This window comes from Callospermophilus lateralis, chromosome 1, assembly GCF_048772815.1.
Source record: "Callospermophilus lateralis isolate mCalLat2 chromosome 1, mCalLat2.hap1, whole genome shotgun sequence".
Classification (NCBI taxonomy): Eukaryota; Metazoa; Chordata; class Mammalia; order Rodentia; family Sciuridae; genus Callospermophilus; species Callospermophilus lateralis.
This window is the reverse complement of record NC_135305.1, coordinates 158,002,903-158,026,773: the sequence shown is the minus strand read 5'-3', so window position 1 is coordinate 158,026,773 and position 23,871 is coordinate 158,002,903. Positions and strand designations below refer to the sequence as shown.

General features: G+C 51.0%; 1 protein-coding gene across 2 annotated transcripts in view; it reads right to left on the bottom strand.

The window, feature by feature from the left end:
• Positions 1 to 12,832: 12,832 nt before the first annotated feature.
• Positions 12,833 to 23,871, bottom strand: part of Mlxip (MLX interacting protein) — a 56,489-nt gene continuing 45,450 nt past the window's right edge. Inside the window, exons 9-17 of one of the 2 annotated variants that reach the window (XM_076847762.2) lie at positions 22,811 to 23,459; positions 22,062 to 22,183; positions 21,743 to 21,923; positions 20,597 to 20,721; positions 19,949 to 20,044; positions 19,720 to 19,847; positions 19,364 to 19,487; positions 17,657 to 17,786; positions 12,833 to 17,224 (exon numbers count right to left, since the gene is read on the bottom strand). In XM_076847762.2, coding sequence (XP_076703877.2) covers positions 17,103 to 17,224; positions 17,657 to 17,786; positions 19,364 to 19,487; positions 19,720 to 19,847; positions 19,949 to 20,044; positions 20,597 to 20,721; positions 21,743 to 21,923; positions 22,062 to 22,183; positions 22,811 to 23,459 — 1,677 coding nt within the window. In that variant the 3' untranslated portion in view covers positions 12,833 to 17,102. The remainder of the gene's footprint in view (positions 17,225 to 17,656; positions 17,787 to 19,363; positions 19,488 to 19,719; positions 19,848 to 19,948; positions 20,045 to 20,596; positions 20,722 to 21,742; positions 21,924 to 22,061; positions 22,184 to 22,810; positions 23,460 to 23,871) is intronic. The other variant, XM_076847851.2, reaches the window with a different exon arrangement.

The following is a 23,871-nucleotide window of genomic DNA, read 5'->3' as shown; positions in this document are numbered from 1 at the left end:
GCTATGTTACTGGCTTATGTACTTAATGTATGTGTTCATCAGCTTTTTGCTGCTGTGACAAAACACCTGAGGCAATCAACTTAAAAAGAGGAAAGGCTTATTTTGGTTCATAGTTCTGGAGGTTTCAGTGTCCAGGGTCACTAGGCCCCATTGCTCTGGGGCCTGTGTTGGAGGAGACTCATTCCCCTCATGGCAGCTGAGAAGCAAAGAGAGGAAGAGGAAGAAGCTGAGGTCCCAATAATCCCCTTATGGGCACACCTCAATGCCCTCCCAATAGCATCACAGGTGGGAGCAAGTACCTCTAACCCATGAGCCTGCGGGACAGTCCAGGTCCAAACTATAGCATTATCTTACACTTTCCTCATTATTTCAGGGTGCACTCCTTCCATTTATTAAAGAAAAAAAGCGCCTGCACCCCAGCACCACTTTCAGTCCAGAAGTACCCCCTCACCCACCCACTCCAGCCTAGCCAAGCACCCGACCTGCACCTTCTTGGTTTATGTCGGTACAACACAAGGACTGGCGGTCACCTGGTGACATGCTTCTCAGTGGGTGTCCTTAAGTGACAAATGACTGTATACTTGCAGTCAATCATCACCATTCCGGATCATCTGTATTAGCCCGGAAGAACCCAGCCCCTCTGCCCAGCCACCACCAACCGCTGGCTCCCTGTGCCCGCCATGTGCCTGTTCTGGACTTTAGCATCAATGAAATCACAGACTACGTGATCTTTTGCACACGGTTCTTTTCACTTAGCGTCACCTTCGCCAGATTCGCCCACCGTGCAACAGGTCTCAGGATGTGCGTGCTGCTTCTTGGGCCCCTGAGGTGGTCAACTAGTGTGGTGACATCTGCCGTGATGCTCACTCTGCCCACAGATTCTCAGAAACAAGAAAGATTTACAGGGGAGGAGATTACAGTAGAAATTTGCCTCTAGATCGAGACCATCTCCCACGGCTCCGTGCAAGGGGGAAAACATCCAATTCCTGTTTGCAAAGCAGCAACATGGGACAGAGCCAACCCCAGCTGGTCCGTGGGACAAACCCTAAGCTACCTGGAACTCAGCAAGTGCAAACTCAAATAACTAGATTTTTTTGGGGGGGTAATAATTATCTGCTCAAATCTAGAAAGAAGAAAAAAACACAAGCAGACCTTAATATTTGTTGACAAATTTCCAAAATCATCCAAAAGAATGACTTTTTTTTTTAAGAGAGAGAGAGAGAGAATTTTTTTTTAATATTTATTTTTTAGTTTTCGGTGGACACAACTTTATTTTATTTTTATGTGGTGCTGAGGATCAAACCCAGCGCCCCGCGCACGCCAGGCAAGCGCGCTACCGCTTTAGCCACATCCCCAGCCCCAAAAGAATGACTTTTAAAAGTCCAGGGCCACCAGGTGTGGTGGTGCACTCCTGTAATCCCAGCAACTCAGAAAGGTGAGGCAAGAGGATGGCAAGTTTGAGGCCAGCCAATTTCGTGAGACCCTGTCTCAAAGGATAAAAAAGGGCAGGGGATGTAGCTCAGTAATTTATCATCCCTGGGTTCAAATCCTAGCATCAAAAAAAAAAAAAAAAAAAAAAAAAAAAAAAAAATCAGTGCCAGTAAGTCACATAGACAAGGAAAATAACCTACCAGGGATCACAGAAAATAAAAAGTAATGCAATCATCTGATTTATTTAATTATCTCAGGAGGAATTCTCTAAGGTTGACTAAAAGTTCATGCATGTCAAATTATAAAGGAAACATAGAAGAAGAGGTAATATAACTATAGGGAATCCTGCCAGGTACAGGGGGGCACACCTGTAATCCCAGCTGTTTGGGAGGCTGAGGCAGGAGGATCACAAGTTCAAGGGCAGCCTCAGCAATTTATCGAGGTCCTAAGCAACTTAGTGACACCTTATATCTAAATAAAATATATTTTAAAAAAGGGCTGGGGATGTGGCTCAGTGGTTGAGTGCTCCTGGATTCTATCCCCAGTATCAAAAATAAATAAATAAGTAAAGGTAGGGAAAAGTTGTGTTTTTGTTTTGTTTTGTTTTGACATTTGTCCTGCTAGGTTGCCCAGGCTGACCTCGAACACCTGGGCTCAAGCCATCCTCCTGCCTCAGCCTCCCAGGCACCTGGGAATACAGGTGGGCGCCACCAGGCTCAGCAAGAAGGGGATTTTTAAACAATGTCATTTTCTTATTCTGGAGAATTAAGAGATGAGAGTAAAAGTAGAAAGGAAATAGAAGAGGCCATCAGATAAGGAGAGAGGAGAAGGGAAGGGGAGGGAAGAGGAGAGAAGAGAAAGAAAAGCTTAAATGTAAAACCCAGCAATCAAATAGCCAGTAAATGTGAAACTGCTCAGCCCCACAAGTGCCCAGGAAGACAGCAGGGGCAGCCTTCTGCCGGTGACGGTGACGACAGCTGAGGCCTAGCAAGTGATCAGGCTGGAGATGAGGCTGGTGAGAAAGCCCCGCTCAGCCACTTCCGGAGACAGCATCCTCTCACGGAGGGTTCGGCCCCCCAGGAGCATCTTCCCAAGCAGGCCACGGGACCTGGACGACAGGCAGACACCACAGGTCCGCCACGGTGCCACCGTAGCGTTAAGAGTCGCATCCGAGCCTACCCAAAAAAGTGATGTGACCTGTTTGTCCAGGTCATCATGCCAGAGATTTGCTAGCAGTAAAACCAGTGAGAACCAGAGGGGGGGCAGGGAGCTGTGTCCCTGTTGACGGAGAGAGGATCAGTCACTGCACCTCGGCCTGGGCCATCCTAGGAGGGTTGAGCAGGGCCCTGGGAGAATCCTCAAGCCAAGCCAAAGTCACCCGTCCGAGGAGCCCTGTCTCCCAGGAATGAGCCCCCCGAGGTGCCTGCCACAGGTCACTGGCTGGGGGAAGCTGATGGGACCTCTGTCAGCTGTACTTCCCAAAGTGGGGCCTGAGAGGCACCCTTCCTTCCACGGCCACCTTGCAACCCAAGTGACTAAACCAAGGCCACGTGGAGACATACTCTCCTGTCTCCACAATGGCATGAGGTGGCCCCCCAAGGCCATTTTCTCAAAGAATTACCAAATGGCACAGTAAAATGCCCCAAGTAGAGGGATGGAGTCTAACTCCGTTCAGAAAAGTTTATTTAAGAATCGCCCCCATGGAGTTAAAAAGCACGTGCTGTGTATGCGTCCGTCTGTCTGAGTGAACATATTTATCTCACAGATGGACAGAAAGCAAAATTGAAAAATAGGACCTCTGGGGAGGGGAATTATTTTCTTTATATTTTTATATTTCCTGAAATTTCTTATAATTAGTATATGCCATTTTAAAAGTTAGTAAAATAAACATGATTTCAAATTTTAAGAAGAAGTAGGGGTTGGCGCTGGGGCTCCGTGGTAGAGCATGTGCCTAGCACGTGGGAGGCCCAGATCCATCCTCAGCACCACTTACAAAGATTAATAAATAAAATAAAGGTATTGTGTCCATCGACAACTAAATAATGATAATAATGAAATAGCAGTTGGAGAAAAGAAAATGAAAAATGGAGAGTTGGAGAGTTCTGCGAGGGTCAGCAGAGGTCAAACGCTTTGGCTTGCCACCAGAGCGGTGGGGTGGACCCTGCATTTCTTCTCGATGACCTCTGAGATTAGCCAAGGGTCCGTTGTGCCCTGCTTTCCAGATCCAGGGCTTGAATGGCACAAAAAGTCGCCCCTTAGGGGACACACTTCCTTGCACAACCAGTTTCTCAGTACACAAAGGCAGCATCGCTTTTCCCAGACCTTTAAGTCTTTAAGGGACTATCCAAATGACAATTCTTTGTAATGACAAGGAACAAAATGGCAATCATGAGGCTCCCCAAAACCCCAATTTACACAGGGTGCCACTGCGCACACCTGTAACCCTGGTGACTCAGGAGACTGGGGCAGGAGGATGGCAAGTTCCACATCAGCCTGGGCAACTTGGCAAGACCCTGTCTCAAAATAAAGAATAAAAAAGGGCTGGGATGTAGCTCAGTGTGAAAGGCCCTGGGTTCAGTTCCTAGTATAGGAAAGAAAAGAAAGAAAAAGAAAAGACAAATATCCCAACTTAATTGATTTACTTGCTTGCCGGCTCCAGGCACATTTTCTCTCTTAGTGTTAGTGCTAAGAGCGGATCTTCTTGGGTTTCAGTTTCTGGTTCTCTACTTACTAACTATGCTGTAACTTTAGACAAATTACCTCATCTCTGTGAAGAATACCATTTGCGAGGGGCCGGGCAAAATGAAGCACTGTAGTCCCAGCTTCTCGGGAGGCTAGGGCAGGAGGATCGCAAGTTCAAAGCTAACCTCAGCAATTTAGTGAGGGCCTAAGAAACTTAACAGGATGCTGTCTCTAAATAAAATATGAACAAGGGCTGGGGATGTGGTACCCCTGTGTTCAATCCCTGGTACCAGTGTGTGTGTGTGTGTGTGTGTGTGTGTGTGTGTGTGTGTGTGAACAGAGTCAACACCAGCTAATTCCAGAACACTTTCTCGCCCTGTGAGCAGCCATTTCCCTGTTTCATCTGCCTAGTCTCCTGTTCTGTACATCCACAGCAGAGAACGCCCCAGGTCTGGCCTTGGTGCCTGGATTCTTTCCTGATGTGAGAAACATGCTCACCTCTCCAAACCCAAAGAATGGACTGAGACCCAAGGTACAGAGCCAGCGAGGCTTTTCCTGCCAGTGACCGGATGTTTGGGTAAGTGACACACCCAGAGCCCTTGCGATCAGCATTCTATCCCCTCTGGGTTCCTCACTGGCTGAGGACTGTGGGGTGGGAGTGTCCCCAGGGCCTGGGTTTTACTGTCTGGGGCTGGGTTCTTCTGATCTCCCTGGACGGCCAGCATCTCAGGTCTGTCTGTTGCCAGGCTTCCCCTTCCCCACCTCCTGACTGTCAGGGGCTGTGACTCTCTGGTGTTAACTGCTCCCAACTTTCCACTCTTTCATCCCTCCTGCCACTTTTCCTACATTCCAGTTTTACACTGAAGACTAAATACTGTACTCTAAGTGACCCTCTGGACTTCCTCTCCCCACACCTTAGCACACTGTTTTCCGGGTTCATCCACACGGTGGCACGGGTCAGAACATGATTACTTTTTCTTTTCCTTTTTTTTTTTTTTTTTTTGTAGTGCTGGAGATGGACCTGAGGACCTTGCATATGCTGGGCAAATGACTTGATTCCTTTTCATGGCTGGATAACATTCCACAGCACAGATAAATTAATTTGATTTATCCATTTGTCAGTACAAGGACATTTGATCATTCCTGCATCTGGCTGTTAGGAATGAAGCTGCCATGACATATTTACACACGACATGGTGGAGTCCCTGGTTTCATTTTGTTTTGGCACTGGGGATTGAACCCAGGGGTGCTGAGCTTCATCTCCAACCCTTTTTATTTTATTTTGAGACAGGGTCTCACTAAGTTGCCCAGGTTGGCCTTGAACTTGGGATCCTCCTTTCTCAGCCTCCTGAGTCACTGGGATTAAAGGTGGGAAGCTCCCTGCTTCCACTTCTCTGGGATGTGTACCTAGGACTGCAGTTGCTCAGTCATATGGCAATTCTGTCTTTGACTTTTAAATGAACAACTTAGTTATTTTCCAGAGAGCCTGCACCCTTTTGTTCCCTCTGGCCACAAGTGTTCAATAGCTTGAGATTCTTGACAATATTTAGTTCCTTTCTTTTTTTTTTTTTTTTTTAAATACTTTTTTTAGTTGTTGATAGATCTTTATTTTATTTATTTATATGTGGTGCTGAGAACCGAACCCAGTGCCTCACATATGCCAGGCAAGTGTGCTATCACTGAGCCCCAGCCTCACCTAGTTTCTTTCTTTTTTTCTTTCTTTTTGGTTTTGGGGATTAAACTCAGAGAAACCCGATCACTGAGCCACATCCCAGCCCTATTTTATATTTTACTTAGAGACAGGGTCTCACTGAGTTGCTTAACACTTCTCTGTTGCTGAGGCTGGCTTTGAACTTATGATCTTCCTGTCTCAACCTCCCGAGCCGCTGGGATTACAGGTGTGTGCCACCACACCTGGCTTATTTCTTTATTTGTAGTACTGGGGATTGAACCCAGAGGACTCTACCATTGAGCTACATCCCCACCCTTTTTATTTTTTGTTTTGAGACAGAGTCTTGCTAAGTTGCTGAGGCTGGCCTTGAACTTTCGATCCTCCTGCCTCAGCTTCCTGGATATTACAGGTGTGTACCACCATGCCTAGATGTTTTTGTTTTTTAATTATAGACACCATAAAAATGTGTGCAGCAAATAAACAGGTGAATTTGCCTATTTTTTCTTTGTTGTCTTATCCAAAAAACCATTGCCCAGTCCCAAATCAGGAAGATCTGTGCATTTTCTCTAAGTTCCAAAGTCACAAAGGCTATTATTTTCCCGTGGTCTGGGCTGTGTTGGCAGAGGACAAATTTGCTTCTGGAATCTCAGTTCTGGCCTCTTGGTCAACAAATCTATTTCCAGAATAATACTTCCTTGGTGACTGCAGATTTGTAGTAAGTTTTAAAATTGGAAAGTGCTCCTCAGTATTGTGGAAATAAAAAATTGGGAAGGGTGATTTTGAGATTGTTTTGGTTGTTCTGAGTCCTTTTTATCACCATATGTACTTTTTTTTTAATATTTATTTTTTAGTTTTCGGCAGATACAACATCTTTGTTTGTATGTGGTGCTGAGAATCGAACCTGGGCCGCACGCATTCCAGGCGAGCGCGCTACCGCTTGAGCCACATCCCCAGCCCCTCACCATATGTATTTTAAGACCATCTTGTCCATTTCTGCAAAAAAAAAAAAAAAAAAAAAAGGCCAACAAAAAATTGGAATTTTTGCCAGGTGTGGTGGTACACACCTATAATCCCAGCAACTCAGGAGGCTGAGACAGGAGGATCACAAATTCAAATCCAGCCTCTGAAAACAGTAAAGTGCTAAGCAACTCTGTGAGATCCTGTCTCTAAGTAAAATACAAAAAAGGGCTGGGGATGTGGCTCAGTGGTCAAGTGCACCTGAATTCAATCCCTTAGTACCAAAAAAATTTTTTTTTAAAAATTTTGATGGGGACTACATTGAATCTCTGAATTGGGGGAGTACATCAATCTTACAACAAGATTAAGTCTTTCCAACCATGAACATGGGATGTCCTTCCATTTATTTAGATCTTCTTTAGTTTCTTTCAATATTTTTTATTGAAGCAAAATTGATATGACACAAAATTATCCATCATAAACTGTACGATTCATTGGTATTTAGTGTGTTCAACATGTTGTGTAACCACTACTAATAGTAAATTCTAAAACACTTCATCATCCCCAAAAGACGTTGTAACAATTAAGATGGCAAAGCTCACTTACTCCCACCCACCTCCTGGCAACTACCAGTCTGAGCTCTCTCTGTGGCTAGCTCTATTCTGGAAATCTCATTTGAATGGAGTCGTATATGACTGTTTGCATTTGGCTTTTTTCATTTAGCGTGCCTTTTTTTTTTTTGGATACCAGGGATTGAACTCAGGGGCACTCAACCACTGAGCCACATCCCCAGCCCTATTTTGGATTTTATTTAGAGATAGGGTCTCACTGAGTTGCTTAGCACCTTGTGATTGCTGAGGTTGGCTTTGAACTTGCAATCCTCCTGTCTTAGCCTCTGAGCCACTGGGATTACAGGTGTGCCCCACCGCACCTGGCACTTAGCATGCTTTTGAAGTCCATCCACATTGTACAATGTATCATTAATTTATTCCTTTTTATGGATAACTAATATTCCTCAGTGATGTTGTTAGTATTCAGGGTAACAGTCTTGCACTTCCTTGGTTAAGTTTATTCTTAAGGATCTTATTCTCTTTGATGGTATTGTACATGGAACTCTTAATTTTATTTTTTGGTTGTTTATTGATAGTCTTCAGAAGTATAGCTGCCTTTTGTATATTGGTCTTGTTTCTTGCAACTCTGCTGAACTCACTGGCTCTCGTAGGGGCATTTGTGTGCATGCATCCTTTTACGGTTCCTATATAGAGAATCAGGTCATCTACACATTCACAGAGTCATCTGCGGCCATACCACCCTGAATGCACCCGCTCTCATCTGACCTAAGCAACTAAGCAAGGAAGATGAAATTCGTCAGCCCTGGTTAGGACTTAGATGAGAGTACTGGCTTTATTTCTGGCTTCCTAAACCAATCGCCTGCTATTTCTATGTCTTGCCTAAGGGCTCTGGGTAGACCCTCCAGCAATGTTGACAAGGAACAGACATCTGTGTCTTGCTCCTGATCTTGGGGGAAAGTTTCTGTCTTTCGCTGTTCAGCACCTTGTCCGCTGTGGGTTTTTCCTGGAAGCCCTTTATCAGGCTGAGGAAGTTCCCTTCTGCTCCTGGTTGGCTGAGTGTTCTGAGGATGAGTGGTGAGGCTTGGTTCTTGTGTGTGAAGTGAGGAAATCACACCTGCTCCTAGGGTCTTTTAAATATAAGTATGGGACAATGGCAATGGGATGCCCCATTGTCTGCTGCTGCTAGGGGGCGGGGGCTGGGCTCTGGTCAGACACCCCGGGACTACAGCTCAGATCAGCGGTAGTGACGATGGGCAGTTATGTAACTCTCTCAGCCTCAATTTCCTTATCTCTAAAGTGGGGGTAATAATAGCACCTGCTTCATGGCCCGTTGCATCATCCCTGCAGGGAGTGGTAGATGTGATTTAAATCATGACTTTACTAAGTACTCAGGGTGCAAAAGCTGCGTGCTAGGCGAGATGACTGATAAAATGAGATGTCCTTGTCCTTAAGGCAAGATGGTGATGTGAAGGTGGCACTGAATTACATCACCAGGCAGAAGATGGCATGTGACATGGGTGACAGAAATGGTGTACTTCCGGTAGTAGTTCAAAGTCCAAGGTTGGGTGGGCTGGGCCAGGGCAGACCACGGGGAGCAGGAGAAAGCACCGGGACTTCAGGGTGGGGAAGGGAAGGGTGGCAGAGGTAAGGAAGACATGCGGCATGTGGCCAGCATGCCATGCTGGAACCTGGAGCCCAGAGGTGACGGGAGATGAAGCTGGTATTGTCCCAGGCGCTGGGCAAGGGCCTGGGCCTTCCCCTGGAAGAGCAGCATTGGAGTGCTCCTTCTGGGGCCGGAAGAGGGTGGGGTCGGAAGGGATGGGTGTCTGCAAGCTGTGGCAGCTCCCTGACTCTGGTGGATCAGAGCCGGGGAGTCTGTTAGGAGATGACCCTGGCCAGTGCCAGTCACATCCACAGAATGAGATGGGACCACTGTTGGTGACACTCTTTGACAGATGAGAAGCGGAGGGCAGGCTGCTGAGGGAAAGACTCAGGAAATGCCTCCAGGTGCCACCAAGGATGGTGGCCCGAAGGGTGGCTTTAACAAGAAGGAGAAACATGGAAGATGAAATTCGTCAGGTGTAGAGACAAGAAATGAGAAGTGACAAGACCTGCTACCCACAGTGCTCAGGTTGCCCTGGCGCATACCGTCCCCAAAGTCGCAGGCGGGCACCATTGTAATCTGCAATAGGCTGGAGCGGGATCCCGCACCCAGGCCCCCTGGTGAATGAGGGATCTTGTGCTGAGGGCACTGGGAGCCCCAGGAGGCTTGAGCAGAAGGTCACCATCCCAAAGGTCATAAGAATGACCATTCTGGCCTCATGGGTGGCGAATTGATGGTCGAGCCCAGGAAGTGAGGCATGGAGGACACTGAAGGTGTCAAGGCAAGAGGCCGTGGGGACGGCAGGAGAGGTGGACTGTGACCTTTTGAGGGAGCAACGGGGAGACCCACCAATGGGGTGAGCGTGGGAAGGGGAGGAGGATTCCAGGCCGGGTGGGGGGTTTGGCTTGAGCAGCGGGTGCTGCCATGGGATGCGGAGCATTTGGAGATGAAGAGGGTTTTGGCAGGGGAGGCTAAAGGTCGCAGAGAGGGTGGAGCCCACTTCACATTAAGTTTGGTTGGGAGAGGGACTTAAGGGAGATTTGAGATGAATGAGTCAACGGAAAAAAGGAAATTGTGACAGGACAGATAAGGAACAAGGAAAGGCCCCCGGGGAGGTAAAGGGACAGGATCTAGGAAAATGTAAGATACATCGTGCGAGGCTGGTAACCGGCTCTTCCTTTGAAGTCTGCCCTTCCCTGCGGGGCTCGGCCTCCCTAGTGCCTCCTCCGCTGGGCTCCTTTGCTTGCTGGAAGGCTCCTGGCCCAGGTGCCATCTACCACAGGGCTGTTCCCAGACGCCCCCTTCTGGCTCCTCTGGGGTCTCACAAAGCCCACTGCTCAGATTCGATACCATCCATTCCCTGACCTCACTCAAACTTAGCCAGTCTTGATCAAAGGACAAGAGCGGAAAGAGGAAAAGCTGGACAAGGAGGACCCGCCATGGGAGGGACGGCCACGGGAGGAGCTGGTACCAGTCTGGGATGAGGGTGGGGTTCACTCGGGCCTCTCCCACTACACAACAGTCACAGAACCAGGCAGCCCTTGGGTCCCTTCCCCCAGGAGCTCAGCTCAGTCAGACTAGATCAAGAGATTAGGCAGTTGGCTGTACCATGCCCACTTAGGCAGGAAAGTAGACTCTTATCTTAGAAAGCTTTTCCCCTTACTAAACAGTAGGGTTTTCTAGCTAATGATTCAGCAAAACAGAAAATCTGATCAATTACTACACCCCATTCCCCAGGTTTCTCACTGAGAGTGACTTCTATAGCTTCTCACAAAGCCTTTGGGAACTTTTTAATGACGGACCCTGCAGGAATCTTCTGGAAGTGGTATAAAAAAGCACATTTGCTATTGATGGATGAAATCCATACTGTGCCTAGGATTTGCTTTGAAAAAATGGAGGTAGGGCTGAGGTATAAATGGAACAAAACTGTCCCGCAGTGGACTGTTGTTAAAGTGGATGATGATTCACCATAGCGTTCTCTACTTCTGGGTGTACTGGAGATTTTCAGAACTAAAAAGATAAAAAATCACACTACATAGGCTTAAGGTCAAATCCTAATATATAAAAAGAGCTACCAAAAATAAGAAGCAAAACTGAGGTCCACAGAACCAAGGCTACATGAAGATGAATGAAGTGCTTTCTCAGGGCACAATGGTGCATGCTGTGAATCCTAGCAGATCGGGAAGCTGAGGCAGGAGGATTGCAAGTTTGAGGTCTCAAAATAAGAATAAAAATGACTGGACTCAGTCTTTACTGTAGCTCAGTGGTAAAATAGCCCTGGGTTCAATCCCCAGTACCAAATAAAGAAATAAATAAAACATGGAATGCTTTTAATGCCATTTGAGATTATTGTTACATCTACAACCCAAATTATTGAAATTTGGAATTGACTTATCATCTTAGGACTCAATGCCTTCTTTAGCTTGACATCTGTACCTGTGGCTCCCACCTCCCTGCCCCCCTCCACCTTTCTGAGGGCGTGAGGCAGCTCTGGGACTGAGTTCATTCCATAGTTATCTGGCCCCCGCCATGTGCTAGTTCTCTGCTGGGTACCAGGCCCTGGGCCTTTGTCATAAAAGGAAGATAAACTGAATAATCACAAACAGTGTCCTGGGGACTCAGGGCGCTGGGGCCTGACTTCGGGCCCACACTTGTGCACTGGAGGCGCAGCATCAGGGCTGGGCTTGGCGGGATGGGACAAAGCTTATGTTAGAGACTGAGGCTGCCCCTGGGAAGCCCTGAAGGACCCAGCAGAAGAGCAACCAGCTTAGACTCTGCCCCAGAGCCCTCAGGGTGAGAGGCTGAGATGATGGGCTGGAGCTCCCAGGGGAGCTGGCAACTCGGGTGCTGCTGGCAGTGGGATGGGGAGAGAGGATGGATTTGGAGGAAATTGAGAAACTCTTGGCATCAGGGGGGATGAGGGAGGGAGAAGAGGGGCCTTAGGCCTCCGGGTTTGAGCTTGGCAACTTGTGGGTGGGCAGGGCATCTTGGAGGGGTGTCCAGAAAGACAGTGTCCAGAAAGACAGTGGTCCCAAGGAAGCCTGCATTCACAGGGGAGATGACAAACCCCTGCCATGAAGGATTTTGCCTGGGGACTCGTGTCCAAGGATCATTGGGATTAGGGGGTAGGTCACCATCAGCACAGCCCAAACTGGCCCAGCACTGAAAAGGCTCCTTGTCATGGCAATGGCCCCAAGACACGGGTCTTTCTGCTAATTGTTGATCCAATGCCTTAGACACTAAATACTGGGAAGTTGAGCAGCAGAGTGTCCCTGTGTTCAGAGGTGGAGGTTTTTGTCACCTCTAATTTGCACTCTTTTCTTCCACACCTTCTTCCTCCACCTGCCTGCACAGGTGGCGGATAAGGGAGCCAGCCTGTAGGGAGCTGCTGGCTTGTTTCACAGGACAGTGGTGGAAATCTGAATCCCTGACTTGAGACGCAGTGGGCTGATGCAGAGGCTTGTGTTTGATGAGATCCTCAGGACTCCCCCGGGGAAGAGTCTTCATGACACAAAGCAGGACCTTGGGCCTTGAGAACCAGCACCCTGCAGAGAAAGGCGATGGGCTGCAGATTCCTGTGGACTGGAGGACCCTGGTTTCCACTGAGCTAAGCAACAAGGTGTCTGTTTTGTTCTTCTCATTGATTTGACCCCAGTTCCATATGGTGTGTGCAATCTTAAAAGGCGCTGGGAGCATAATTTGGAGAAGACCAAGTTTGGATGGGTCAGGGAGGGAGCAGCTGTTAAAGCACAGGACCCTCAACACCCCCACCCTGCACCCAAGCCTCCACTCCAGGCTGAATCGCCGTCTCCCAACATTCTGGCTCCTCACTTCACCTTGCCCACAGCTCGACAGGCAGCATTGAAGGCCACACAGAACAGCTTTTCAAAAAAATAAGTTTTTTTATTGTCTTGAATGCAAATATAGTTTAAAAAATGCATTGTAGTGTTGAATACAGCTGGTGGAAACGCGTTTCTCGACAGCAGAGCGTCAGAGGGCTGTGCTGAGGGTGACAGGGACAGAAGGAGCCTCTGGTCAAACCAGACCCTTTCCTGGTTTGGATTTTCATACCCCCAGGTGTAACCACCTCCTCAAAGGAGCCCTGCAGTCACTGAAGTTCACAACAGAAAAAAAAAAAAAAACAAAACAAAAAACCAGCCATGTACATAATAACTGAAACCTGGAAAAGAACAGAACATGCTGTAGCCATGGCCATGGAGTAGCAGAACAAGCCGGTGAGCCCGCTGGCCCTGGGCGGGCGGTGAAGATTCAAACAGGGCGCCCCTGGAGGAAGGCAGCCTGGGGACAGGCTGAGCCCTTCAGGCCTTCCCCCCTGCAGGATGTAAACTACAGAAATGTGTGACTTTGGTGTCTCCCACCCCTCACCAGATCTTCACTAGGAAACCCCAAGAGAACAAACTCTTCAAATCGCTTCACCCAGGATGACTGTGGATCCAAAGTCTGAAGGTGAAATGGAGGTTGAGTTCTGCTAAATAATTGGAAAGGAATTTTATAAAAATTCCATGAAGTAAACACACACAGGCACACACACACACACAGGCTTGTGCAAGAGTGGGTACACACACAAGTCTACATTCAATGTGACAAGTTCCCTTCTTTCTTGAAGGTTGGTTTTTGCATGTGGCAACAAGCAGTCCAGTCTGGTGAGCTGAGGCGGCCTGTCCTCAGCCTCACCCACCCCCATGGCTGGCCCTGCAGGAGGCACAGGATAGGGTTGTTTCTTAAGGCCACCCCCTTTTCCTAGAGCCTTTGAGAAGCTGCCCACCTACCCTGGGGTGGCCTGTGGGTGGTGGCCAAGGTGCCTATCAGACAGTCCAAATGTCAAGACTGCTATTGAGCTCTTTCATTTCCCCTCACTGTCCCGCCCCTACACGTGGCCAGACATGGTTCAAGTCCTCTTTAATACTAACAGGCACTGAGGGGACAGGGTCCACATCTTGCTGCTCCGAGTGTCCCAGTGAGCTGCTTCCCAAACACTGCTCCCTGCAGAGGCCGCAGGAAGATACTTTGCAAAGCCAAGTCACTGGCAGTGGTGCTTCTAACTAGAGGCCAGATTCCCCAGTGTGGAGAAAGGCCCCACTCGCACCTTCATGTGTCTGTTCAGCAGAGGGAAAGGGATCCCCAGGGTCAGATGAGGACAAAGGGAAGGGACTTCTGAAAGCAAGGAGGGGTGATGTCCCCTCCAAGCCTGCCCATCTGGGAGCCAGTGGGGAGAGGAGCTGAGCCCTGGGCCGAGGCTGGGTAAGCCAGTAGGGCCAGGACCTGTGACCCTTCACACACCCCAGGATGCTCTGACCACAGGCAGCCCAGTGCTACCAGCCACCTCACTCCTTCACTGGGAACAACTGGGGTCTGGGCATTGTGTCCTCTGAGAATCCAAATGGTCATCTCAGCCATGGCACAGAAACATTCAGGCCCAGGCTATGGAAGAGGGGAGGGGTCAGAACCCCAGTACAGCACATGGGATTAAACTGGGTCACGAGAGCACGGAGCCCCGTTGGCCACTGACTCTCCTCAGTGGGTGGCAGGGGACAGGGGCTGGACTGGGCTCCACAGCCCTCCAGCCTTCTTTCACTAGACCCAGTGTGTCGTCAGTGCTGACTTCTGAGTGAAAAACCACTGGACTGCAGCTGGCTTGCCATAGGGCCCCAGGAAGGTGACACAGTGTGACCTGCTGCCAACTCTCAGAAAGCCCCTTGGCTGCACCCGCCCCGTCCGTGGTCTCCCACTCATAGCGAAAGAACGAACAGCATGTGGGCACTGATGGGTTCGGAAGATTTCACAGAAACACTTTCAGAGACTGACAAGCCTGCCGTCCTTCTGTTTTTATCTTTTCAGGTCAATTTTCTCCTCTTCAAAGTGTCAGCATTGACAGGGGCTGGGCACAGGAATGGGGTGGGAAGGTGTGTAAACAAGCACCCGCCATGAGGCTGCTGGTAGCAGCGTGGCCTCAGCTGCCCCAAATGCCAGCCAGGGAGCCCAGGACAAAGGTCAAGGACAGGCCCTTCCATCTGGCCAGATTCATCAGGCAAGACTCTAAACCAAGAAAGTTCTCGGGTCACGAGACAATCCCGTGTGGAGCAGAGACACAGCACTGCAGCCTCATAGCCACAGCAAGCAGAGGCACCAAGAGACTAAAGTCAGCCCCAGACAGAAAAGGCCATCCAGCTAAGTCCGCCAGGGCGCACGCGCTCACGCGCTCACACGCCCGCTCCGGTCTCACGGGACCCAACAGCCTCAGCTGAATCATGAAGGTAAATTCAGCAAAAGAGAGGTAGGCCATAAAGCAGGAGGCAGATGATTTTACAGCCCACTGTTTTTTTTTTTTTTTTCTTAAAGTTCCTCCCCAGTAGGAGTGGGAGCCCCCTGATCAGGAGAGCCTTGGCCACCACTACACCACCTGCAGGTTACAAGGCACAGGAGTGGGAAGGGCTGGGCCTGGGTCCCCCAGGAGGCCCTCCCAGCAATGTCTGGTTGTCCTCTCTCCCTTCAGATCCTGGTGGGGCTCCTCCCCAAACACAAGACGGGCTGGACTTTGAGCATGCTGACATATGGTCTTAACTTCTGAAAGGGAACTCTGAATTTATCCTGGGGTAAGGGATCAATTCCATTACCATTTCCCAGTGGAATACAAAGCACCAGCCCCCACATGCCTTGCTCACCCCTCAGCCTGTAAACATGTTTTTTGAGGTGGCTAAGGGGTGCCACCAAGCTGCTCTACATGGGGCAGAAGTGCAGACAGGGGAGCAGATGGCTGGTTAGGGCCCACTACAGAGATGGTGGCTCAGCCAGTGGCTGAAAGAGACACCCCCTTCTCTGTCTTCCATCCACCAAGACTGAGATGGAGCTGGAGCCCCTGCCTTTGCCTGGGTGGAACTTAGGGGCATCCCAGGGCTTCCTCCTCAGGTGACTCCTTTAGGCATGAGGGCGAGGACAGGCAGGCGGCCAGGGTTCAAAGGCGGCTCTGATCCTCACAGCAGATCAGAGAAACACGTTCTTCCCAGGAGGAACCTGAGTGCTGGGGAGAGCACTCAGGTGCAGCCACCTGCAGCTGTCCTTCCTCATCCCTTCCAGCTGCAGTTTGCACTCAGGTCCCCTGAACCTTTGGATGCCTGCCACCTCCAGCCACACCTCCATTGTACCAAATCTGAGTGCAGTCCTTCATGTCTCACCTGGGGACATCTGAAGATAGCTCTGAGGTGACCCCCTCAGCATTCAGTTTCCTCCCCAAACACAGACGGGCTGGACTTTGAGCATGCTGACATATGGTCTAAGACCTGCCCTTGTTCGGGATCCCAGCTGACTCCCACCAGACAAGACGGCCAGCTGACTGCACAGTGTGGCCTGGGCCTTCTGCATGCCAGAACTCGGGGGAACTTCCCTGGGGCATGCCTCCCTTTCTGCCACCAGGTGGGGATCAGGGCAAAGGCCTCAGATGTAAGAGGACCCCCACAGGCCTTGGGCCAGGTCCCCAGCAGCACTGAGAAGAATGCAACACCAGGTGGACCAAACACAACCGACAAGGCAGCTGGAGGGCCTCTGAGCTGAGCAGCCGCTTGGACAATGCTGTGCACGCTCGGTGCCTCTGTTGGGCCTGTGTGCTCCGGGTCTGCGAGGAAGGCACTTCCCCAGAAGCCTGTGGGGTGGAAGAGGGCAGCCCACCAAGCCAAAGTTGAAACAGAAGCCCAGGTCACCCACAAGGGCCAGGCGCCGTCAGGGTCAGAGGCAGGAATAAGGCCTCTGCCCGCCCCGGGCAGGATCACTAGAGGAGCGCAGGGAGCCGAGGGTGCAGGAGCAGGAAGTCTCAAGACAGGAACTCAGAGGGACCCTGGAAGTTTCCCACCAGCAGGATCAGGCTTTGTCTCCTTGTCCCATCTGCTTCACTCACTGGTCCAGGACCCAGACGGACCACCAGCAGGTCAGGACTAGAAAGGCGCTTTTCCCTTTGTCCGGCTGCCCTGTGGGCAGGGAGGTTGGTGACTGAGGTTGCTGAGAGAGAGGTCACAGCAAGGGGTTCCCAAGATGGGCTATCGCTGTGGGCAGGCCCTGAGCATGGCATCCTGACAGCCAGTAGAGCAGAGGGAGGCCCAAGGCTTTGGGTCAGGAAGAGTGGGGACAGGTCGGGTCTCCAGGCATCTCACGAGGTCATATGCCATCTAGGTGGCTAGGATTCCCCCGATCTCTTGCCAATCCTGGTGACAGCTTCTGATGCCTGCTCTGGCAGCTGGGATGGGTCTGTCAGAACAGAGGTGGTGATGCTCAGCTGCCGGAGGGTGCTCAACACCACTGGAAGACAAAGGGCAAGTTAGCCTGGGGACACGACCCACAACAGCAGAGCACGTGACTTCACAGGCGAGACCCTACAGGATGCTTTTCAGGCATAAAGACGACAGCCCAGAGCCAAGTGCAGGGGGGGACTGTGGGCAAGGCCCAGGCCCAGGCCCTGCTAGCCTCAGTCCTCACAAAAGCTGCCTGTACCCTGAATTAAACAATAGTCAATAGCCCCTAAAGCCACCTAGCAAATACTAGGTGCTCAATAACAAAAGCTGGACTGGAGCAGACTGGCAGACACACTGCCCTTGCAATAGCTTTGCTGGCTCAGGGCCTCTTGTACAGCATCATCCTCCCACCCCTGGCACTGCGGGCAGGATCCCCTAAGCACTGACTCCAGTTACACGCCTCCCTCCCTCCGGCACCAGCATCAACCATCCCACTCACTCGGCCTGAGGATGGGCAGGGAGCAGTGCTGGTCCAGCCAGGACAGTGTTGTCTGGTGCAGCTCCTCCAGGCTGCCAGTGGACACCATCCCTTTGAAGGACTCAAACAGCGGCTTGATGATGATGCTAAACTGCAGGGCGTGGGTTAAGGAGAAGGGAGCGTGCAGGAGGGCCAGAGAGCAGGCAGCTGAGGGAAGACAAAGCCCAGTGACAGCCCAGCTTTCCTCCTGATTCCCCTGGACTAGCAAGTATCAACCACAGAGAGCTGATCAGAGACAGAGGCAGTCCTGTCTCCAGGCAAGCTGTGTCCTGCGTGTGATCAGATAGTTTGCTCTAACTATGACCACGGAGTGAGCAGAAGGCAGGGAGGACACATTATTATTCCTGAAATAATGTCATGAACAGATTTTTATGTAACACAGGAGGCCCAAAGCTGACCGATGAGCAGCTGTCTAGAGGGGGCGTGTCTTCTGTGTGCCCGCTCACTGTGTGCATGGACAGCTCCTGGCTGCTTCCTGAGCCAGGGTCACACCCTCCTAGGTGTGCTCGGTGACAGCAGGCTACCAACGTCTCCTGGACTTCACTGTCCACCCCCACCTAGTCCTGTGACAGGTTTTCACTCCAGATGCCACCTGGCTCCACTAATGACAGGAGACAGGAGAGCAAAGCAAGCTGAGTCACGAGTGTCTACCATCTCTTCATTTAAAACCACCCACAGAAGTACACACAGGTGGCTCTGCCCTGTCTGACTGCTGTAGCTGTGATCCTTACATTCCATGTGCTTGTTTCCTCCAAATGCCAGGCCCCTGGCCCCATGTCATGGCTGACCTGCCGCACGAGGGCCCTGCCTACTTGAAGGCAGAGCGGAAGCTGGTGAAGAAGCTATCCCTGTAAGAGCCGTACTGCCATCCGGAAGGTAAAGACATGGCCTAGTACCCAGGACATTCAAAGCCAGGTGAACACAAACTGAGAGGAATCTGAGGGGTCTGGTTTCAAATCCAGGCTCTGCCACTGTAAATATTTATTTATTTTTTTAGTTATAGATGGTATGTGGTGCTGAGGATCGAACCAGAGCCTTACATGTGCGAGGCAGGCCCTCTACCACTGAGCCCCAGCCCCAGCCCCTGCCACTGTAAATTTTTCTTCTTCTTCTTCTTCTTTTTTTTTTTTTTTTTGGTACCAGGGATTGAACCCAGAGGTTCTTCTTAAGCACTGAGCCACAAATCCAGCCCCTTTTGGAGACAAGAGTCTAAGTTGCTGAGGCTGGCTTTGAACTTGAGATCCTTCTGCCTTAGCCTCCCGAGATGCTGGGATTACAGGAATGCACTGCATCCGGCTCTTCCACTGTAACTAGGTGAGCCCTGTTTTCATCTGTCAGTGAAAAGTAAAAAGGCTACGAGGCTGTTTGACCCCTGTCCTTCCCCGCTTGCTGCCTCTGCTGGTGGCTCCAGCATTCTTCACAGACCTAGAGAGCGGAAGTGGCCACGTGGCCTCCTGGCTTTTCCTGCAAAGTACCCTGGAAGCTCTCCCCTGGACGCAGGCCAGGCCAGAACAGACCTCTCTTCCCAGAGACAGAAACTAGCACTGCCTATCTTGATGAGCCAATGACAACCAAGCAGAAAGCTCTCTAAGGGAACTGAGCGTCACATCTACTGTTTCAGTATGTTGCCTACAGGAGCGAAGAGCAAAAAAGACCACCCAAAGATACAATCCAGAACTTCCAATTCTGCAGGATCCGGCTTTTCACGTACTCGTCAAACATGTCTCTCATGTGATCATACTGAAGCCGGGTGACAGAGACTCCTGTGGCGGGGAGCAGCTGCTGGCAGGAGCTGAAACAACAGGAGGAATCAGGGGAAGCTCTGAAGGCAGCTGGCGGCAGAGGAGAACCCTGGGCCAGGTGGGCAAGACTGGCCTGCTTCTGGGCCACTGCCAGGCACAAATGCAGGCCTGTGGGCAGAGGACCAGAACCTAAACGCTGTAGGAGAGGCTCCATCAGCTCCATCAGCAGCAAAACCACAAAAGGTCCCTCTGCCACGTGAACGTGTGAGGCCCGAGCCTCACATGATGGTGGTGTTGAGCTCCTCGATCTCATCCCGCAGCCGCCGGGCCTCCTCCTGCATCTGGCTCCGCTCTTGCTGCAGCTTGGTGATGTATTCCACGGTCTTCTGCAGTGTGATGGCATGGCTGGTCTGCAGAAGGCAGGAGACTCAGGCGGCAGCACCTGGTGCGTCAAAGGCACGCAGGGAAGAGCCATCCTGTCACTACCACCTGACACTCTCAGGCAACTCACCAGCTTGGAATTATTGGAGATTAAACTGTTGAGGGTGTCAAAGCCCATCTTGATGTTGAAGCGCCTCTTCTGCTCAGCTGAGATATGCCGGTGCTGCTGGGAAGTAACTGGTCACTAAGACAAGAGCAGGCCTTGGGCCGAATCCCTCCTCATTGCCCAACCTGACACTGAGTGGCTGGAGGCAGACTGGGACCCTGGGGCACATGATAGGCCAGAGCTAGAGAGCTACACAGGAGAGGGACAACAAAAAACTAAAAGGATCCAATGAGGGGCCAGGGTAGACTACAGCCACCACCTCTCCTCTCCAACCCAGTGCTTCTGGCTGCCGCGGCCTTCCTCAACTGGTGGTGGCAAAGCTGCACCCCTATCATGCTGGAGGATTCAAAGCTGACCCCTGGGTTCAAGGTCTACCCAGAGCTTTCTGATAGGCCCTCATTGCCACGGGGCTGGCTGAGGGGAAGGGGGGGCAACAGAGGGGTGGAATGGATCTCAATGTTTCTGGCTGCCTGAGGGTGTGACATCAGACAAATGCCAAACCAGTGGCTCTCTTTTCCAGATGGATACAGCTGCCCCAAGGTTCCTGAATATTGTCTCCCTTCTCTCCTCATCCTGACAAGGAAATCAAGACCCAAGAGAGACGCGTCATACCTTTAATGCAAATATGTTTTTGGTGTCTGCAGATTTCCCTGAGCAGCTGTTCTGGGGAGACTGAGGACTGGGGCTTTGTTCTGACGCACACGGAGAGGCCTTCCCTGAGTTTGGGCAGTCTCGACCTAGGAAGAATAGAAACTGCTCTCAGGGAAGAGCCTGAGAGAGGACTCAGTATCATGAAGGAAGGTTAGCAACCCTCAGACACAGGGATCCTCCAACTCCTGAGACTAGAGGCCAGTTTTTTAACCTTTCATAGTTGCCCTAGAGTAAAACCTGGAGAAACCCTTGCCAACACTGAAAGGGGTATTTCCCTTAGCCCAGGCAAGGCCTGGCAAAGGCAAGTCAGATATGGGGCAGGAATGCAGCATGATCTCTGCAGCCCCAGGTCTCAGGGAGTGGCAGCCATTAGAGGGGAGGTCTGATTGCTGACCCAGCCCCCTACAATGCTACCTCCAGGCAGCCAGGGGTTTCCACAGGGTTTGTAAGGTCCCCGTTCTTACCTTGTGTGTAGAGCACATTGGAATCTGTCTTATTTCTGTTCTTTAAACTCTACATGTATGCTTTCTTAAACTTTTATCTTACCCATTCTCTGAAATTTTTAATCAAAACCCATTGCCACCTTTGGACCCACACAGAACAAGTAGAGCAGCGCTGTGACCTCATGGCTCTTGTCACTGCCGTCTCTTAAGCAGACAGTTCTTGGGTCCCTTTTCAGCCTTCTTGGCCTGCCCCACTTTACTGCACCAGACGTCCCAGGTTCACGTCCTCTCTACTGGATTATTTCCCCCAAACTATGGTCAGGCTCCACAGCATGGCTCTAACCCCAGGTTCCTCCATCTCACCAGCAGGGCTGTGCGGCCCTGGGCTTTTCTGAGCTTACTTTAGGGACTTGACTTATAATTCTCTCAACTCCTTATCTTTCTAGACTGAAGAGTCCATTTTTTTCAAAACCTGTCCTTACAAAAGACAGTGGCTGCTGCCCAAGCACACCAGCTGCCTGTGCTGTAGTGTGCCGGTGGCCTGCGCAGGAGTGCTGCCCCAGTCACCCTGCTGCCCACCCAGCATGTCCCAGTCCTGGAGGCCCATGGGCAGCTGTTCGTTCCTGTGTGAAGTCCCAACTACTCAACTAGTGTGAACACTCACTGGACCCTGAGGCAGGGCCCTGGGGACTGCCCCCATGCAGTGGGGTCTGCTCGCCCTTCACCAGGGAATCTGGCACTGTGCTCGGAGAGAAGAGCCGGGAGACAGGGGTGGGCTGGCTGCTCGTGCTATGGCTGAGGTCTGTCACCAGGACGCTGCTGTGGAACTCTGTGACTCCAGGAGCCTGTGGTAACATGGGAGAGACTGGTCACCCAGTGCTGATGCACAACAGAGCAGACCGGTTACCCTGGGTGAGAGCCACTCAAATGCAGGCTGCTCTGGGGTGATTCAGACACTGAGGTCTGCCTGGGGCCCTCCTCACCCTAGCGATGGAAGCAGGTGCGATGATCACGCTGGACTGGGACACAGTAGATGCCAGGATCCCTTCTCTCTTCAGAGGGCCTGACGTCATGATCACTGCTTGTGGCTGGCCTGGAAAGGCAGCTGCCAGGAAAAGGCTAAGGTGAGGTGAAGGCCTGGGCCTGCCATTACAGACCCAGCCCCCAAGCTGCAGGTGGCCTAGCTCCCAAGAAGCACGTGTGTGCACGGGCACACACACACACACACACACACACACACACCCTCTTTGCCCCTCACCACAAGGGACAGACAAGACCACCAGGGCATCTAAGTTGTTTTTGCAACTTCTTGAAGGAGACACATTATAGACTCTTGAAAGAGATGCCTGGGACCGTGTGTGTGTGTGTGTGTGTGTGTGTGTGTGTGTGTGTATGTGTGTGTGTTTTATAATTTTAGTTGTAAATGAACACAATATCTTTATCTTATTTATTTTTATGTGGTGTTGAGGATTGGACCCAGTGCCTAGGCAAGCACTCTACCTCTGAGTAGAGGCCCAGGCCCAGAACATGTGTTTTCAAACTGTGGGCTGATACTAACTTCAAAAAAAGACATAAAATAGAAGATGGAATAGATCATGCACATGCATTACCCATGACACGTCTACTTTGTTTAAATGTGTGTGTGTGAAGGGGATGGCCTCAAGATTGACAGCCTATGGGACAGGAGGACACCCCTCCCTGGAGATCCCACGCAGGTGTACTCCCGACTCACCTGGGGCCAGGCGAGCGTTCTTCAACACCAAGGACCTGGGCTCGGGTTTGGAAGCAGGCACTATTTTGGGGGACTGCTTGGGCCTCCCTCCAGTGAAGGATACATGTTTGGGGTGTACAAAAGTTAATCGAGGTTGGGGAGGCCCAACAGCAGGTGGCCGGGGGGCAGGGGACAGTGTCAGGCCACAGGGGGAGGGGGAAGAGGTGGGGTGGCGGGCTGTGATCACAAGGCCCTGGCTCTGGCTGAAGGTGGTGGTGCAGGCTGTGTGGGTGAGGGTGGCAGAAGCCGTGTGGGTGATGACAGGGGGCGACTTGCTGACTTCAGCAAACTTCTGCAGAAAGGCAGGTGGCGTTGGGGGGTTCAGGGCAGGGACAGGAGAGGAAACTAAAGGTAATGCAGGTGGAACAGGGGCTGGGGCAGGGCTGGGGGAGAGTAAGGGCATGGTAAAGATGGGGAGGAAGGGCTGAGGGACGCTTGGGGGAGGCTCCGAGGGACCAAAGTCTGGGGACTGGGTAAACGGGTCCTCAGTCTGAGAAGCACGCTCACAGCCCTGCCCACCTGTGGGGTCAAGGGAGGGAGCAGCAGAGGGTACGATGAGGCTGTCAGGAAGGCTCACAGTGGGCAGAGCAGAGGTCTGCAGGACGCTCCCCTGAGAAAGGAAGAGAAGTGAAGAGCCAACGTGGATCAGACGTCCACCTTCGCCCTTTAGTGTTTTGCGTACTACAAAGCCCAATTTCAGACACTGGGACAGAGGGACTGAAATGCTATCTCTCTGCTGCTGCGCTAGGAAAATAGATCGGTGTCCCCAGGGTGTTGACAGGGATCTTATTTCCATGAGGAGCTGAATAATAACACAGTTCAGACAAAGCAGCGGCCTCCACACAGCTGGACAGCAGCCTGGGAATATCTGGTTTCTGGAGTCCAGTAAGGGTCTCCCTACAGTTTCTGTCGTCTTCTATTACAGAGCAGAGTTGGCCTGGACTGCAGCTGCTCAGGGGTTCCCCCAGGACAGCTTCAGATGTCAATTTCTAGGCAGGCCACATCTTCCTAAGTGGGAAAAG